The sequence below is a fragment of the Anopheles funestus genome, chromosome 3RL (assembly GCF_943734845.2).
Source record: "Anopheles funestus chromosome 3RL, idAnoFuneDA-416_04, whole genome shotgun sequence".
Lineage (NCBI taxonomy): Eukaryota > Metazoa > Arthropoda > Insecta > Diptera > Culicidae > Anopheles > Anopheles funestus.
In genome coordinates, this window is record NC_064599.1 from 25,489,312 (window position 1) to 25,508,515 (window position 19,204).

General features: G+C 42.7%; 1 protein-coding gene across 2 annotated transcripts in view; it reads right to left on the reverse strand.

The window, feature by feature from the left end:
• LOC125770329 (uncharacterized) overlaps window positions 1-19,204 on the reverse strand; it is a 30,408-nt gene that overhangs the window by 9,044 nt on the left and 2,160 nt on the right. For both annotated transcript variants that reach the window (XM_049439760.1, XM_049439761.1), the window contains exon 2: window positions 11,694-12,954. In XM_049439760.1, coding sequence (XP_049295717.1) covers window positions 11,694-11,784 — 91 coding nt within the window. In that variant the 5' untranslated portion in view covers window positions 11,785-12,954. The remainder of the gene's footprint in view (window positions 1-11,693; window positions 12,955-19,204) is intronic.

Consider the following 19,204-nt stretch of genomic DNA (forward strand, 5'->3'; position numbering starts at 1 on the left):
CAGGGGCACACATAAAACGGGTAAGCTATTTTTATTCTTTTGCTCCCTTTGTGGAAAAAGGGACTCGGAGGGAAAAAAAATAGAATATAGATGACAATACTAAAAAGGGGACAAAATAGGATCATGGTGGCGATATTTTATTTATGAACAATCTCTGCACCTATCAACCAACCTCTGTTCCGGGAAGAGGGGGATGCTGTAGCCCTGAAACACGGTACGGTGGACGTGTCGACAAAGGCGACAGTAAATGTTTAAATACTAGACAGAGCTTTTGATGTCACAGTTCCGCCTCCTTCCGTTTCAACGCATGCATGCAATGCACAATGGTTATTTTCCCACAGCCAGCAAGGAACTGGTGGGAGGTGGCAAAATAAGGCATAGAAATGCATCATCCTTTAGATGTCTCTGCGTTGCCGCACCGTTGCAGCTCGTGTGCTCCGTGTGCAATTGTTAATAAACGCAACCCCACCCGCGCGTTATTCGGACGGGATGAATACACATTTGGGGCGCGTTTCTGCAGATAGCCGTCCACTGCAGGTGACACACGGTGTTGGCACATAAATAATGACACTACGGCGCTGAAGCTCCGAAGTCACCTAGGAGCGAAGATAGCTTCACCGAACCCGTGGCACCCGCGTTTGGGTACACATTTGTTCGATAAATCAATAGCGTGTTTTGTGAGGCGACATGGTGTGGAAAGCAGAGACACGAGAGAGAGGGTGGTCTAGTGCAACCGACCGACCGACCGAGCGACAACCAGTTGTTATGCCGTTGGCACGGTTTATTCCAAACGATTGAACACTCATTGCATGCTTACTGTTACTTCTTTAAGGCTACGACCGATGAGAAAAAGGGCAAGACTGTAAAAATGATAACAGAACTCGAGAATATCGTTTCTATTATGACTTGCCTGCAGGAAGATTATGAGATGCTTTCGTGAAGGAAAACTATCTAAAATTAGATGCGATTTAAGATGAGTTATAAATTATTGGAAAATGTCTCAACACGACAGGAACTGGTATCAAATCCTATGCGGAGTCCTGCGAGTTTTGCGAGGACTGAGTATCCTGTTAGGGCTAAATCGAAACAAAGAAAGCCAAAAATTTCGTTTGCCAAGACCTCTCTTGAAGGTTTTAATGCCTCATAAGAAAAAGACTACAGTAGATTGTCGCCTAGTCGTCTATCCCTTTACCTCCTTGTAGGCTTAATCACCTTAGAAGTCGTGCCGGCCATTTTTGGCTTAGTAGATTCCTTGCTATGGGGAGACACGGTCCGGATGGGATTTCATACCCGGTCCTGTCGTGTGGAACTAGCGCCGATTATTACATACTCCATCGGACCCTTGAAGTTGAAGTTGCACTAATTCTGAACTAATTTAGACAAGTGTTGACAAAAGTGACATCAATGAAGTTTAGAAATTTAACTAAATCTATTTCTAAGTAGTCAACTTTAAAATCCTTAACTCTTGCTTTGGGCTCGGTAAAAGACCCCAGAGCTCGTTACGATAATTGAATCGAATTCTCATTTAGCCGTATACAAATGTCAGCAAATTAAAAAAATAAAAATCTATCCATTTTTGTCCAAATTTCCAACATTCCAAAATGTATCAAAAACTAAATTGGTACTGAATCTTTTTTAGGAATAATTAACAATAGCTACCAGCAGGACATAATTATTTTAATTTTGAAACCATATACTCCGTACAATAATTAACCATACAACATCATTACGTGCGGAAGAAAAAAAGGCTTGCATTATGTGTGTAAGAAAAGCGCAGTACATTACAACTTCCACCCTTCGTTAAGTTACTGTCCTGTACGAGCTTTAACTTCTTTCCATGCTACATCATTATGCACAATTTGCAAAACACATGTAAACTCCATCCCCAACGCCCTTTCTAGAGAACACAGTCGTAAAAAGACGCAATCCTAATTAAAACGGTCTACCATCGTTAAAACACAATTTACTCCTCAAAAACTAGCGTCCTACCCGTGGGTAACGCTGCCCCCGGTGTAACGCTCCAAAGAAAAACCTAAAGTGCTGAATGGGTGAAAGGAACACTGCTTCTTCTTCTGCTTCTGCCATTCACTCTCGTTCTAATGATGAATCTGAATGACGGCCTACGTTACGATTATGGTAAAGGGCATCCCCAGCACACTACAAAGCCAACCGGGGTAAGCCAACAAGCACACGCAAGCATTTATTAAGGTAAGGGAAAAAAGTAAACAAAAATTAGAATCACTCAGCGTGTTCTCCCCCCGCCAAATGGGGCACGGGGTACAATCTTTTCACCTCATGGGACTTTTACATGACAAAAACAGGGGGTTAAATACCTTAGCCTTCTGTCGCTGAAAAAAAGGGAAGTAGAAACAGCAAACCATAGTCCACATGGCCACCAAACACCGTCTTCCTAGTTCAGCTCTAGTGGTGTGATTTTCTCGCCGGTTGTATGCCACTGTCGTTCGTCGTGTCCTTTTTTTGTGGCATACATTTTTAATTTTGAAGTGCATACATAATTTCCATCACGGTCGTCGCGTGCCATTCACGCCCCCCAAGGCAGGACTCCAAGGCAGGAAGCATTACCCGTTCCTTTTCCTTTTCTCCATGGGGCATTAAGCTTTCGCTTCTTAGGAACTCTTTTTTTTTTAGATCTGTTTGACTTCGTTGGATGCCTGATGCCTGGTCCCAGCCCTGTGAAGTCCTCTGTCGTCGTTTGTTTGTGGGAATGTACTTATGGTTTTGCCTGCACTTGAGATGCGCAACACAACCAAACCGGCATTTCTACTAGCGTGCTTCCCTAGATCGTTGGTAAGTGAAAAGCTTTTGCTTAAAATATTCGTACGGAAGATGAAAGGTAGTGAGCAACCAAGGTTTTGCAACATCCTGTCCATGGCGTTGCACATCGCGTTGAAACATCGCAAAGATTACATTCGAACAGAGTATGTTAGCATTTTCGTATAGAACCGTTCCATAGGATGGCCACATTTGTGCTTTACACAATCTTTGCAAAGTGTTACACTGATCGTTTTACTAAATAGGTTTATATTTCGTATGTTTGACGTGCTGCACGGAAAGGAATGTATGTAAATCTGGATTGGTATGGAACCGGATTAGATTGTGTTGTTTTCTATTCACAGGAAAAGTTCGTACATCAGCCATAGTCAAAAAGGGCGTTAATTATTTTATCACGCCAAACGAGTTAAGCTTTGAGTTGTTGCTTTAGTGGAAAAGTTTTACCATCATACCCAGCTCATGTAAAGGAACATGCATACTGACACCGAAGCATCAACCTTCCTCCTGCGGGGAAACCACCAAAAAATATGCTTTCCTTTCGATGTTTCGAATGGTGTTACTACAGTCCTTGACAAAAGTAAACAACCAGCTTTTATTTATTTATTTATTTTTTGCTCGGTTAGAACGGCCTGGCTCTATGAAGACTCATTTTTCCACGTAGCAAGATAGTCATTCCATGCTACGGGGGCGACGGTCCGAATGGGACTTGAACCCGGTCCTGACGTGTGGATGGGCGCCGTTTATCACATGCACCACCGGGCCGCCCCAACCAGCTTTTATCTTGTTACTTTTTTGTCAGTCCAAAAATTATGCACAAAATTAAAATTAATATTTTTGATGAATGTTTGTGCTTATCTTTAATAAGTGGCTGCAGTTAAGGGCTCTATTAGTCGAAAACCCTACAGGAGTGGTTGTAGCCTTGAATATGGCGGAGGAGGTAACTTCTTAGTTCCATAAAGGGTAGTGCCCCACTCAACGAAAAGAAGAAGAAGAGGAAGAAGAAGAAGAAGAAGAAGAAGAAGAAGAAGAAGAAGAAGAAGAAGAAGAAGAAGAAGAAGAAGAAGAAGAAGAAGAAGAAGAAGAAGAAGAAGAAGAAGAAGAAAAAGGGCTACAGTTCTCCATCGACGGTTGCATTCGAACCCCGACAGGTTCGATTCCACTTGAGTGGAATCCTGATTCCACCATCGAGCTCTCTGTGTTCCTCTACGTCTCGTGCCGAACTGGTCGCTGACGAGTACCTTGCTGGTGGGGCATCCTTATCACGTATCCCAGCCAATCTTTGACAATCAGCTCAGCTAACTCGTGGTTCATTCTCCACCTCCACAAGCTCTACTCGCAGGCCTTAGTCCTCAGAACCTTCGAAAATACCGATTGCATTGGCGTTCTCCGTTAGCATAGTTCGGGACTCATACTCGTAGAAGACTATCGTACGTATGTATCAGTGTGCGATCTAACGTGCATTTCGTGCGTTACCGGAGTCTTCTGGATCGCTGGAGCTTGTAGAGCTCGTAGTAGGCACGATTTCCCTGAACAATGCGCCTTCGGATTTCGCTGCTCATGTTGTTGTCCGAAGTTACGATCGTACCAAGGTAGCAGAACTCATCTACCACCTCGAGATCGTCGCTGTCTGATACTCTGCTTCCGTGTCGGGCTCTATCACGGTTGCATTGATCCTCAATTCAATCCTATCGGTCTCGGGTTTCAGTCCGGTGTACTCATCGTACACCGCCGCAGATATCCGTCCGATCATATCGATGTCATCCACGAAATCAAGAAATTGGAGCGAACGAAACCCGCCATTCGCATGACACATTCCAGACTGACGTTCAACAGCAAACAGAAGAGTCCTTCCCTTTGACCTCAGAGAGTCCTCAGACCCCGATGTCGTTCTCTGATTATAAGATCTTTACATCCCAACTATATTCGCTAAGTTTTTAAGTATTCTGTGATGCTCCTGTTTTGCAAGGGACTGTATGTAAACTTTGTTAACGAGAAATGCATTCACTTTTACAGTCCACTCTCCGTCACACCGGGGCATGTAATTCAATTCTAAACCGTACAATCGCCTTCCAACTCTTTCGTGAAGCTTATCTTCGTTCCTTTGTCACCTGTTGTAACGACCATCCAATTCCCCTCATTCTCCATATTTACGGCATGCTGCGGTATTCATTATCATCTGTCCCTGTTTCAGGGTATGCTTCAGCAATGAAAAACTTTACTCCGAATTTTCTCACCCGCGACCACCGTCCTCCGTAACCTTTCGGTAGCTGTGACACACAAAAATTAGATACCGTGGTTTATTAACAACGTTTCACACCATCGAGTGATTGATTAACTTTTGCCAAAAAACCCCGCCTGCATGTTCTCCAACCCGGACGACAAAACTAGTCTGCTCTGCTGCGGAAAACTTTCGCCAGATTTTCCTTCACACCATGTGTCTCTACAATTTGTAATTTACCGCACACGACGCTTTCAACGGTTCTTCGCTACTATTCTCGGCCTGGGGTTCCATTCCATTCTGTTTTCCGTTTTTCCTTACGGACTAATTTCATTTGTTTCGATCGACTAGCGGGCGAGAACCACTAGCCGGTGGGTCGGAAAGCCACCCACTTCAAGTTTCAAATTTATGTCCCTCCCGGGGGGGGGTTGCACAGACTTTCGGTCGTATTTTGAAACCATTTTCTTACGACTTTTTGAGCCACGGTGAACCCATGCTGTTGGTGGTGCTGCTGCTGCTGCTGCTATCACTAGCAGAAACAGCCAGGAATCGGGAATGAAATGTCTCTTTCGATTCTCCCTGTTATGTTTCTGGAATGGATGCAGTGTGGAATGGATGTTTGCAACTTTTGGGTAAATCATATTAATTGTAACGACTTTAGCTGCATCACGATTTAGACGACAGCAAAAGGATGTTTTCTCTCGCGAAAGTTTTGCAAGAGCTTTCAGCGTATAATCTTGTCTATAGTTACCGTGAGTGACGCATCCGGAAAGCTGTTTTGCCGACAACTTGTACTATTTAATGGCCTATTAAACAACATAGATAGATGAAACATATCTCGGTTTTGCAGCCAGTACCAGTCGAGTGTTTGTTAGAGAAATGGTATCTTTCTTTCTACCACCAACCATCATCATCATATCGTCTCCAACGTTTCAGAATTTTCGGTTCTATTACATTTTTTTCATATTTTTTTTACCTTATTTCGAGACAGATCTTTTGGTCTCGGGTGGAATAGCCACAAACCATAAACGGATGGGGAGTATACAGCAGATAACGTTATTGGCTGCACCATTTTCCCATCCGTTTCGTAGTGCCGAAGGAAACGAATGCCGCACGGGCGCGCGCAATCGGCCCCGGCACAGCTTTACCGGATGGCAAATGTCGTACAAAATTGCAGCAATTTACTTCGTTTTGCACTTTTGCTGTATTGTAGCATCTCCGAAAGGCCAATGTCCGTGCCCTCACGGCAAACGCACAACCGGCATCAATGCCGGTAGTATGTATGTCCAATATTTCATCAGCAACGGATGTCATTTACTTGACAAATATCATCCGTTTTGCCGATTGGCCTTCCGTCCGCCTTGGAGCGCATTCGTTTCGGTGTCTCCATCAATTCTTCTGATAGGATACGCCCGACACACCTCCAGTGGGGACATTGAGCAAACAACGGTGAGTATCGGAACGCTCAAGGTTGATCGCGGAACCGCTCCGAGTGCCTTGCCTTTGGGTCACGGTATTTGAAAAGCGATAAATTCTTATAAAACGATGCGTTGTAATATCTCATTACTAGAACCAACAACTTCATTGTCTGCGGTTGTGTTGCCGTTGTCGGGCATATAATTGGTTTGTGACTGCATATTATTTACCCGTTAATTGATCGCGTCTAAAGCCGTCGGCCGATAGGAAGCTGTAGAACGGGGGTAAGATCGTACTGCGTACTGCAAACAGGTGCAAAGGTACATAAGTCACTAGGGTCAATGCCGTCCGTTTCCGAGCTTTAATATGCGACAAGTATGAGCTGTCGACTCATTCGCTATTCCGCAGCTTACTGGGAAGTGTTTTTTTGCTTGATCTTTAGAATAGTATTCAAAACCATCAATCAACCTTTTGGCATTGCTGCAGCTAAACAACAGCAGCAATTTATGGCTCCCGGCTGAATAGAACCAATGGATATAGAAAGTACGATTTATTTATTGCACATGTTTTATTCGCGATGCACAGAAAAAAAGGCAAACAAATGTTATTAATCTAACATTCTCGCACCTCGCACGCCTAGAGAATTAGCCATGAGAATTGAGGCTATTAATTTGATAAACTTTACCACCACATATTCATGGTTTCATACACGCTTTAAACATGACAGTTGGTGGTCCTGCACCAACCACCACCCTCTGGAAAACCCCCAGTGACCTCTTCGACCTCGATTACCAAAAAAAAAAAAATCCAGTCCCAAAAACTGCGTCGGCACGCTATTGCGATCGTAAATAATGTAGTAATTTATGTGCTCGGCAGGGAATCAGAATATCCCAACGTTTTTTTTTGGGATAATAAAACAAAGAGATTAAATAAAAGAAGAAAAGCACCCAACCAACCATTTGCCGAATGCAACTCCGTAAAGGGCAACTTTCTTACACCGGGAGCCAATGTTTTTGGCTTACAGTTTGGCTACCCCCAAAAAAAAAGCCACCCCGAAAAGGCCGAAAGTCGATTAACTTCATGCTTCACGTTTCAGTTCGTTTGCCAGTTTTCGCCAGTGCCAAAATAATTGAAAAATGCGTCTCGTGAAACGAAGCGTGTGTGTAGAAGCGTATAGAAGCAGCTTTTGGACGGCAGAAGAAACGCAACGGCGTAGGAAAATCGTATCTTACGCCTTGGTGCACTTTTCACGATGCGGTAGGAATGTTTGCCTTCACCTTTAAAGGTTGGGAACTGAGACAGCGAGAGGAGAAAAGAATTCTTTTTAAACCAGAAAGAAGAACAATTCGTTCCTAAAGTTCTGTTCCTACAAAGCAGCGGCATCTTAATTTGTAGTCTGTGTATGAAACTTTCACGGTTGTGCTGGTGAAAGGATATTGTACAGGCATGTTATGCTTTAATATTTTCACCATTCCACCGCATTAGCATTAGAGTAGAGGCCCAACGTAAGGCCATTCTAAGCCCCGCAAAAGCATAAGCATCAGCCGCTCATTTGTTCTCCTCTCATTCTCGAACGTACTCGAAATCATCGTAGCATAAAGCGGATAATATGAACACCCGGATATGCCTTCGGTTCTTCATCCGGCCGAGACCGAGTTTCAATCGAATATTGTCTGGTTTGACGTTGTTACCGTTGCTCTTTGTGGTGTTTGGAATTAATATTCAACGAGATACAAAGGACTGTTTACTTCACATGAAAGTGTCTCCACCAAAAACATGATGTTGGCTGCTGCTGCTGCTGCTGCTGATGGCTGTGTGCACCGAATGTGAACATGTCCTTTTGATGTTGGACAAATCGACGATTGGAAGCATGGCGTGAGCTATCAATCAGTACAACGCCGTACATGATGCATGTACGACACTGGATACTGATGGTTGTGGAAAGTGGAAAGACGCATTCTAATAATGATCACCCTTTGAACCACGCGTGTATGGCGTTATATTAAAATCGCTTTTGACAGGAATTGCGATTACGATTCGGAATACTGACAAAACCACTATCTCAACTTTAAGCAACACGGAGGTACGGGTAAGTTTCTTTGAAGAAATTGTTTGAAGAGCTTTCGCCCCATTTATTCAACAGTTCGCTGGATTACAAACGTCGTCCAGCACGAATGTGAGCCAAATCACATATAGAGCTGTCAAGTACAGCTGAAGCCATCGTTCAGCCAATTGGTAGTATTTTTGATCATAAAAGCGCCTGAATGAAAATCCCAATGAAAAAGTTCATCTCGTATCTCGTCGCTTCCGAGAAAAGGGAAGCCTGGGAACATTTTCTAGTGGCAGTCAAAAATCCCGTCGGCTTGTATACCGTCCTCCATCCAGCCAGGTTGAATTAGAAGTTTTGCTTAAAAACGATAAATAACTTTGATGACCAACCGGGTGACATGTACGCCTAGGGAAACCCTCACAATGCGCACGCTGATCTTTGGTATGGTGGCCATTTTTTTTTTGTTGAGGATAGGCTTTTGTTTTCCCTATCGGTTTCTCGCCCACTTCCTCCCCGCTTTTATTGCAGGGTCATATTTTACCGTCTAATGAACACGGTAACACTGAAACCGAGTACATTATCAGACGATGCCGGCAACATTTTAATGCTTCTTCAAATAGCCAAAAACTTTTCGTGCACCGGACAGAACTGGACATGATACGGAAAACATTGCTGCCAAGCAAAAAGAATATACAAAACCACTGCGTCAAGCGTACCATAAATTTATGTGACATTTCTTGTTGCGGGCGAAAGAGAAGGTGGACGGTGTGTGTCTAAAAGTCTGAAGAGATAAAAAAACAGCAGGTAAATAGAATACGCGAAAATCACTTGGTGAATGATCCGCGTTAGTTAGGTTGGCTTGATGTTCTTCACCATAAACACATACGAATGTTGGTCAATACGTCCCTATACCGTACCGTGTTTGCATTCCACTTTGCAGTCTATGCAGCAATCTACGAGCAGCTGTATCAGGATCAGGCGTTTGGACGGGAAGCACAAAAAGTTACATTCCATGATGGAACACTACTCGTACAATAAATGGTTGCCATACCTTTTTCTCCCGGATATTACAATTGAAGTTCGTTAAAAGTTTTGCAACTGAGTAACACACACGGCCAACACAACTTGCTGCTGTAAAACAAACGGCAAACGAGCGATGCTTTATGCTACTGCCTTTTGGCTTCAGCACAGTTTCTGTACGTATGGGAACTTTTGAAGCATTAACCGTTTTCCAGTACGTTGCTCTTGTTCCAGTTCGAATAAAATGGACATCATGCTGTGGATTATTTAGCGAGAAATGTGTTTTTAAATTTTTTTGAAAAAGTATTATGTGTAGTATATTAAAAGAAGACTTTCTATAACCTTACTAACAGCTCCTAATTGGATAGTAAAGTTCATCGTATGGGAGGGATAATTCAGAAGTGAAAATGTAGTTCGATGTAGTTCGTCACTACATCGCCATGTTTTGTACAATTTACTAGCTGAAAATAGTCAACTATATACCCTCAAAACCCCTGTATTGACACCTGCAACAACCGACCGGCTCCTTGTATGCTCGTTCTCTAGTGAGAGAAGAAATGCTCAAAAAGACAACATTTTATATATGATCTGTTTCAATATCTCTCCCAAGACAGTCATCAAGTAAAGTCCTTTATAGAAGAAGGAGGCCCAGAATTCCGATAAGATTCTACAGCCTTCGGTGTACTTTGACCCTACTTTAAGGGACAAGACCATCGAGTCGTCAAGAGTAGTGTTGTGCTTAATGAATCTTAGGAAGAAAATCATTCATATGAATGTTCAGTAAAGAATCATTTGAATCATGAGTCGCAACTCCCAAAAGATTGATGCATCCTCAAAGATTAACGAATCATCAAATATTCGAATGGGATTTGATACCTGTTTTAGTTCTTGTTTGTCGCTTCCACATACAACACCGGGTTGAGGAATCATGAATATTTGAGGATTTATGAATCTGTTGAATAGCGATTCAGAGTCATTCAGATTCATGAATCTGAATCAGATTTATCCAACACTAGTCAAGAGCACAGGCGGATCATCCGCTGCGCCAACTAAGCGGCCGCGTGGGGCCCTCAAATTTTTGGCGCTTGTAGAGTTCAATATCCATGTTTTACAATATTGTAACACATTACTTATTTTCTTTCGTCGGTTGTGAGGCCCCCAAACAACCATCCCGTCATCGCAACCAGAGTTTTAGGGGCACTGAGGATTCTCAGTTAGGGCCTCCAAAAATGGCTAGCCCCCCCCTTAATGGTAAATAAAACAAAGAATAAAAAATAATACAAAAATAAAAAAATTGTATAAATTTGAAAATTTCTTAAGGCTATAGTCTTAGCTTTTTTTGGGTAATTTTGCAAAATTTTATAAATTGATTTATTTTAATGCCAATTTGTTGAAATACGTTTCTTTCACTCAAGTTATGCTGTAAATGAAAAAAATAGAATAAAAATAAAAAAAATTTAAAAAAATTGAAAATTTCCTAAGCCTTAGCTTTCTTTTGGAAAATTTGGCAAAATTTTATAAATTGATTTATTTTAATACCAATTTGTTTAAATACGTTTCTTTCACTCAAATAATGCTTTAAATGAAAAAAAAAAAAAATAAAAAAATAAAAAAATAAAAAAATTGAAAATTTCCTAAGGCTTTAGCATTTTTACGATTAATTTAGCAAAATTTATACATTTGTGGCGTTTGTAGAGTTCAATATGCATGTCGTACTATATTGGAACACTTTACTTATTTTCTTTTGTCGGTTGTGCGGCCCCCAAACAACCAAAGCTCGCAAAATATGCTTCGTTTAAGCTCGTTTGATGAATTAAAAATATCATAGAAATCGAAGCAAAACCAGATCTGTACCATGCACAAGAAATCCAATGGGCATCCTAGGTCCGTCACTCACCTAACACAAAACGCTATGAATATTAAACGTTAATTTATTTTACGTTTCGAAGCTTTCCTTTCCGCCCAACGACAAAACGGTGTACGGTGGCGTGTGTCCCAATGGAACCGCTGGTGTCATTACATCAGATTGTAAGCTCTCGATTACACCCCAAAATCCCTAGTTCTGACCTGGTGCAGAGAACTGCGAAAACAAAATCACTAGAGTGGCAGCCCCAAAGCTTCCCCCACCATCCCCCCCCCCCCCCCTTTGTGTGGAGCTTTCACCGTACGGTGCAACTAAACTAACCAACAACTTACCAATCGCTGTCACGACGCCCCAGAGCCGTATCAGTGGCCGGAGACAGTAGCATGGGCCGCCAAATTGACGCCGTCGGTTTCTACCGTCCATGGTGTGCGCGTCGTTGGCTGTGGTTCGGTCTCCCGGGTGTCTCCCCGATGCCCTCCTATCACACTATTGTTCTTGCCTCGCTCCCTGCCTTCGCCTTCCTTCCTTCCGGGGCGGTAAAATCTTTCGCTTTCCCGGATGGCCTTGGATCTGTTTTTCTCACTGTGTACCGCGTGGTTTTTTTTGGTTGTATTCTTTTCTTAACGCGAAAACTTTTCCATCCAGTTCCGCACCGTGAGCGTTGAAACTTTCGCCTTTCGCCGAAAAGATGTTGACGGCCGCCTTTTTACTTTCCGTCCGCTTGGTCCATTTTATTGTGCCGCTTCGTTTATCCTGTTTGACGTGCGGCTGTAATGAACCACTTGTCCACGTCTGCAGCAGTACAGATTATCGACACCGGATTAACGCGACTGGTGAGCCTTTTTTTTTGGCTTGAAATGGTTTGGTATGCTTCGTTATGATTATTTTTTTATAACACCACTACTCCGGATTGGGGTAACATTGACAAGCGCGATTCACACACCACAACACATTCGATGGTCATTTTATGATAAAACCCAACTACACCTTGCGTTGGTGGAATAAAACTCAGAACGATGACACAAACTGGGAAGACTTTTCCGTCACGCACCTTTTACCGAATCACTACACACACACACGCATACATACACACGTACGCACAATTCCGACGTAATGAAAATTGTTAACAATAGTACACACACGCGAGGAGGGGGGACGGGGGAGGTAGGTCCCCAAAAAAGGGCTCGTTTTGTGCGGAAAATTTATGTTTCATTAGTCAAACGCACACGTCCACTTGCCCGGGTCACGACGATGGTGGTACCGCGTGTCATAATGTGAAACATTTTATTACCCATCCGTCCCTCCCATTCCGGCGTACATAATTATGCTCGTTCAATGCGGAGAAATTGCTTCCAAACCTCGGGGAAAGGGAAAACAATCCGCGTGTAGCGTTGTCGCTTTGGAAATTCGGTCCACAAGATCACACACACACGCATACACGTGCCACTTCGGGTCCGTTCGGGTTGTTGTTTCCTTTCCTTTTAGGGGTTGTTTGGTTGATTGGTCCGATCCATTGATCCCCGGAAAACTGCGTTCGATCCACTGATCCGGATGGTGATTGAATTCCTTTTGCGTTGTTTGTTCCACGGCTCTCTGGAATTGGATGCGAAATAACAAAACAAAACAATGAATGTGGAAAAGAGTTTGTTTTGTTCCTGAGGAAAAGAAGGGTGTTGAGGTCCTTCCACGAATAAAAAGGGATCAACAAACATTTTAAATTGATCAACCTTTTTTTCAGCAAAAAAAATAAGCCTTCGAACGATGGGCATAAGAGAGAGCATAGAACAATAAGCAAAGAACGGGAGCATATTAGTGACTGTGACGAAAAAAAAGGAAAAAACAGCAACCCAAAAATACACAACAATAGATAACATGGAATGTCTACTACAAAGAAGCAACGAAAAAAAATAGGAAACAAACTGAATAACTCGAGTAAAAAGATGAAAAATGTTGCTAGAGCAGATGAGACTTTTTTTGTTGTTGTTCGTTTGGCTTGGGATGACAAAATCGATCGATGGACGTATTATTTCCTCCCAAAAACCATCGCACCGAGCGCACTTTTACACAGATCAAAAAGATCAAACAAAACCCGTTGCTCCGATAGGCAAACATAACAAAAAAACACGACGACAAACAGCGTAAATGTTGCGTCAAATATACGCAAATAACACAAACAAACGGGAAGAAGAAAAACGCACATCACAAAACGCTATTTTCGCACCCCATCGCACATATCGACCCAATTATGAAGAAATTTGACGCTGAGTGCGATTTAGCGTAGCAAAAATTTAAGCATTTCCATACAACGGCCATATTACCGCTACTTGATTGCTCGATTGCTGGAACACGTCATTTGCCAAGTGCCAATATTGGCTTCACAAGGGAGTAGAAAAAAAATATGGCCCTATTCCAACCCTTAACCGGTGTGCCCCATTTTGTACGCTTATGAACGAGCTAAGTTAGATTGTTAATTGACGTGCGATTGGGCGCCGTTTGAAGCGATTAACAATCAACCCTGGGCGAGGGGGAGAGAGAGAGAGAGGTGAGAGCAGCAATGCAGCAGCAATGAAGTGAACAGTAAAGCTCTTCACTCACCCTCTTCATGGTTATGAGACGGATTTTTCTCACCTCTTCTCACCTTCGCTTGCTTGGATTTGAGGAGTTAATCTACAGTTCACCCCTCGATGAAATGATGCCATTTTTAGGGAGAGTGTAAGTGAGGGGATGAAAAAAGGGATATACTATTTGGGTGAAAATACAACTCCCTTCCCCTTGCTCTTCCTCTAACCTCCCTCCAAGTGGAACTTCCACCCTTTTACGTTTAGTAGCACTTAACACTCGATTTACTCATTTGCTACACGTGCGCTTTGGCCGACGTCGTTGATCGTTACCAAGGCTACATCCGTTTGCAACCCAAAACTTTCTCTCTTCTATTCCGTGGTTGATGGGCGACAACAAGCCCAATAGTATTAGTGTAGCAACAATTTGCAGCACACGCTTCATAATCAACTTCGCTGCAACATCGTGCGAAAGAGAGAGAGAGAGAGAGGGATTGTGTATGCGAAAAGTTTGGATACCATAAATTGAAATTAAAATTTTACACAGCATTTAACTTTGTGGCACATTTCGTACAAGTGTTCATGCCGATAATATTGGTTCAAACAAAACAAGAAAAAAAAACATACAATTTCGCACCAAAAATTGACTACTGTTTGGAGGTAAGTTTGGGACTGGTTTTTTCACTTTTCTCTCTCCTTCCCTTTTTTCTCATTTAATCTTGTTCAACCCTTTTTTAAGGGAAACCAAAAGGTGTGAAACTTTCACTGATTGTTTGTGCGTGTGCAGAGTATTTGTGTGTGTTTTTTTTCTTGCTATCTTCCGTTCGATTGTTCAACAACCGGGGGCATATCGAAACGATGGAGACGCCTGGTCTCTGGTATTTCTTCCCACTTTTTGCATGCTTTCATAAAGCTTTCGGTTCTGTGTTATCCACCCGTTACAATTGTGTATTCGCTTTAATTTTATTTTTGTTCCCCCTCCCCTTCTTTGCATCCATGTCTAATGGAAAACTTTTCCCAAAGTAGGGTAGTTTTCTGATCTCTTTTTGAGACCGGTGTTTTTCCCACATACACACCCCGAGTGCGTGGCCTTTTCCAGCATCAAATTGATACTTTTCGTTTCGCCACGGATCACGTGGCAACATCCACATCGTACTCTAGATGCACTTTAGTGTTTTTTTCAGGTGGTGGCGAACAAAATTATAAGTCACTTGGCATACGACAAACAAACTGTCAAAGATCAATGAACAGTACCTTTTTTTTGTTTTGTCTGCTTGTTTGTTTGTCAGCTACTTTCCGCTTCCAATCTCTCGCTCTAGCGCATCTTACGTGAAATAAAAGCAATATCGAAAAGTGGTGCTGGGAATTTTTCAACAGGAAACTAAATTAAATTGTGTTTTTGTTCTACATCTTACCCCCTTCGCTGGCTTCGTTTGTCGCCAATTCGGGAAGCAGTAAAAACTTGATAATGCCCAACCGGGGGGAACCATTAAATCTTCTAAACATTGCCATACAGAGCATGCTGCCAGACCAAAGGAATGTGACCGGCGTGTAGTGTGTTGTGTGTTGGTCATGCATAGAATTTAAATTGAGAATCGTAGCGGTGTGAATTTAAATTATTAATCTCTTCCCATGTTTTCCGAATTGCTTGCCCGGGAAAGTGCTATTGTTTTCTACACACTGGCAAACAAAACTTAACGCGAGATGTAAATAATTCATCCAATTGCACCCAAAGACTAGTGTGACCCTGCTCACTGGTATCATGGACGGAATGGTTATCCCTCAGCTAACCGTTTGAGTGTGTTAAATTATTAAACAATGTCATGTCAGGCCGTCCGACTACACAATGCCGCGGTCCATAAATCCTTGCTAGTCCTTTATAGTTCTGGTAAAGTTTTATTCTCGTGCGGTTTAAAGTGGCTCCAAAATGTGGATAGATCTAGAAAGCATTGGAAATTAGCATACCAACCAGCCCGGAACGAATATCCTAAATCGGGCGTCACGCTAAACGCTTTAGAACTGAATATGAGCCGAGAAAATAAAAATGCACCGCCGGCCATCATGCACAACCAAACCCGGGCCGAAAATTGAACAACGAGTGATTCCGAGAATCATTCGACCGTTCATGAAAAGCCACGAAACACGGCCCCAAAACGGGGGACCCAACAAGTCACAACAAGCCACACCACAAGGGATAGAAAACCCTTTTTCACTTTCCCTTGTCAAAACGTGTTACCGCCCCCTTTCGTAGCACACGACCCGAGGATTTGTCCGGAGTTTTTTCTATTGTTTTTTTATTTTTTCCTAACGAGTTCTTGTTGAAATGGCAAAACATACATACGGCGTTTGAGAGAGAGAAAGTAAAAATCACATCGAAAATGTATAGGAAACGAATTGTTACCGGATATTGCCGTATGCTGGTAACTTAATTTAAGTCTGGTACTGTTGACTTTTTTTTGTTTTTTTGCTTTCTTCCATCATTTCACTTTTTTTGGGGGATTATGTGTGAAGGAAAAAAGTCAGTCAAATAGTACTTCAATAGTATGCTTCATTCTAGCAATAGGGATGTACAACTCATACGATTCTCATGCCAAATGCCTTCCAGCAAAAATATAACCCAATCGAGAATCAAGCATCGGGACAATCACTTCTCCCCTTTTTGTTTTTTTGGTTGGTTGGTACGAATGTTTCAGCCCGAAGGAAGGACCACTGCAAGAGCCAAGTATTTGTAAAGATGACAACATCGAGATGTACAGTACTACACCCCACAGCAATGGCGCGTAAAAGGGGGAAGAGACCCCACAACATAAAGGCGAAAACAATTACTTAGATTTTCGTCTCAGGTAAAAAAGCAGAAAAGGGAAAACTGAGCGGCACGGCACGGCCAAAGGTTCGTTAAGATGGTGTATGCGTACGGTTAACATCATACAGGCAAAAACAAAAAAAAAAGACAGACGACTGCTTACGAAGCAACAACCATTTGCACCATTCGCTGCGCACCTAATGTAAAAACGCAAACAACAAAAGGCCCTTTTTGCGTGATACATAATTTATCTTATCCTTTAGCTTTCCGGGGGGAAACCTTTCATACGAAAGTGTTGACCTTCGGTGGTCGCTGTATTCATTCATGTGATGCAGCTACTAGCGCACCGCTGCGTTATGATGTGCTGTCTTGTTCATCTTTGCATACATTAATCGGTTGTCTTACTGGAGTGGTTAAAAATTCCTGCTCGGTACACATTCCCGCATACCTTCGTGACATTCCACAGTCAGCACACGGTCTTGTGCAAACTATCTTGCACACAGCTTGCACACTTCCCAAACGCCCAATAGGACAGAGATTAGAAGGTAAAGATAAGCGACAATAATTCAACCAAAAACCGTACCAAGTACCAGGCGTCTCCATTGCTTCGAGAGGCACCAGGCGTCTCCATTGCTTGGTGAGGTACCAGGCGTCTCCATTGGTTCATGGTTGTTCGTTCCTACAGGATGTTCTGAATACTAAACTTTCTTATCTTCATGTTCCGCTTTCACCTTTATGCATTCTTCCCCCACCCCTCCCCTCATTATGCACCTTCCATTCTATTGCGTGAAAATACATTCATGCGCTTGAAAAGAAATGATTTTGCCAAGGCGCCAAGGGGTTGGGCTTAGTGTTGTTGAGTTGAAACATTCACCTTACATGACCGAACAAAAGCTACACTTCTCGGCGTCATACCATCCAGAATTTGTAAAAGAAGGGGGGAAGAAAGGATTTCTAATAAACAGCAGCCGCCCACAAAAACCGGGACAGCTGTCCGTAGCGTTGTTCTGTTGTCACTGTCTGTACAAACCCGGAATGTCCTTTAAAAAGGGGTAACTTTCAATGGCCGGTTACCATCACCGGATACGGTTCGGTTTCTTAACAAGCTATTTGTAGCGTTTTGCAGCTAAATATCGGCCAACCGTTGAACCGTTCCCCTAGGGGGAGATAGATCCAACACGTGTACACACGGAATAGTGTAAAACCCCTCCCTGTTTGTTACCGGTCAATGTGGTCCAGTTTCATCGCCTCTCACGTTTATCACACGACGGTTTTTGGGAAGGGTAGGGAAAAGTATCCAGTTAGCTTTATAATTGGTGCGCACGAGTTATTATGTTCGCTCGCCGTGTCTTCGTGTCGTCGGGTACAGGGGATGATAAATTTCATCCTGTCCTTTCGTTGACGCGCTAATATATAAAGAATCAAGCATCCAGCTGTGGCTTTAAAGGGTGTTTTTTTTTGTTGTTATTTATTCGATCGGGTTTGTAAGTTGACACTGCGTGAGAGAAAGAGAAACAATCCAAATTGGACGATTACCGGACAATCGTACCCGGTAACCATAAATTCAATTTTCTAATTTTAAACCAAGCGACAAAACATGTTTTGCTGGTTTATTGGCTTTTTTTCTTTATAATATCCACCCTCTAACGGGCCGGTTACATCTCACGTACAAAACCCACACACACACACACACACACCATTTAGCCACAATCCTTTACCGATGATGTTTACAACGTGCACACGGCAGTGGGGATCGATCTGTTTCGATCACACACAAAAAAAAAAGAAAACCTTCGTTACACATTTCAGTCACGTCCTGTGTGTGTGTGTGCGAAGGGTGAAGCAAATGGACCATTTTCTTGCAAACCGTTGCATAATGGCACAGCATCATCATTCCCCTTCATGCTCGTTGCTATTGTTAGATCTCAGTTTAAAAGCGTGTCGATTTTTGCCATTACCATTGCCTGTCACCTACCTACTCTGGGAACGTTCCATCAATCCATCGAACGTTATCAGGCAGCATAAAAAAAAAAACAAGAAACTCACCACGGACAAGGAAACGATCGAACGCACTTGCGAAAGTTCTGTCTGTCAGCCGGGATGAAATGCATGAAATGTGATAACGCTGAGCAATTCGAGCATTGATCAGTATCAACATACCGACATCAACATCGTCGAGTAAAAGACTATCCCTTCAAGCAAGATTCTTTAATTGGGAAAAGGAAAGGATTTCCTGTATGTTTGTGTTTTTTTTTGGTTCTCTCACTTTATATTTTGATATATCGGATTTCTAGCCCGAGTTCAAAGATATACAGCAAAAGACGAAAGCAGCAGCACAATGATAGCCGTGCGTTGTGAAGAAACGCACGTCTATCAGAACCGACACGGAGTTGTATGCAGATCAGGCAGAAATAGAAAATTCCAATCATTGCACAATCCGTCTCCTGTAACTGATACGATACAGATAGGTTCGACACGTTGT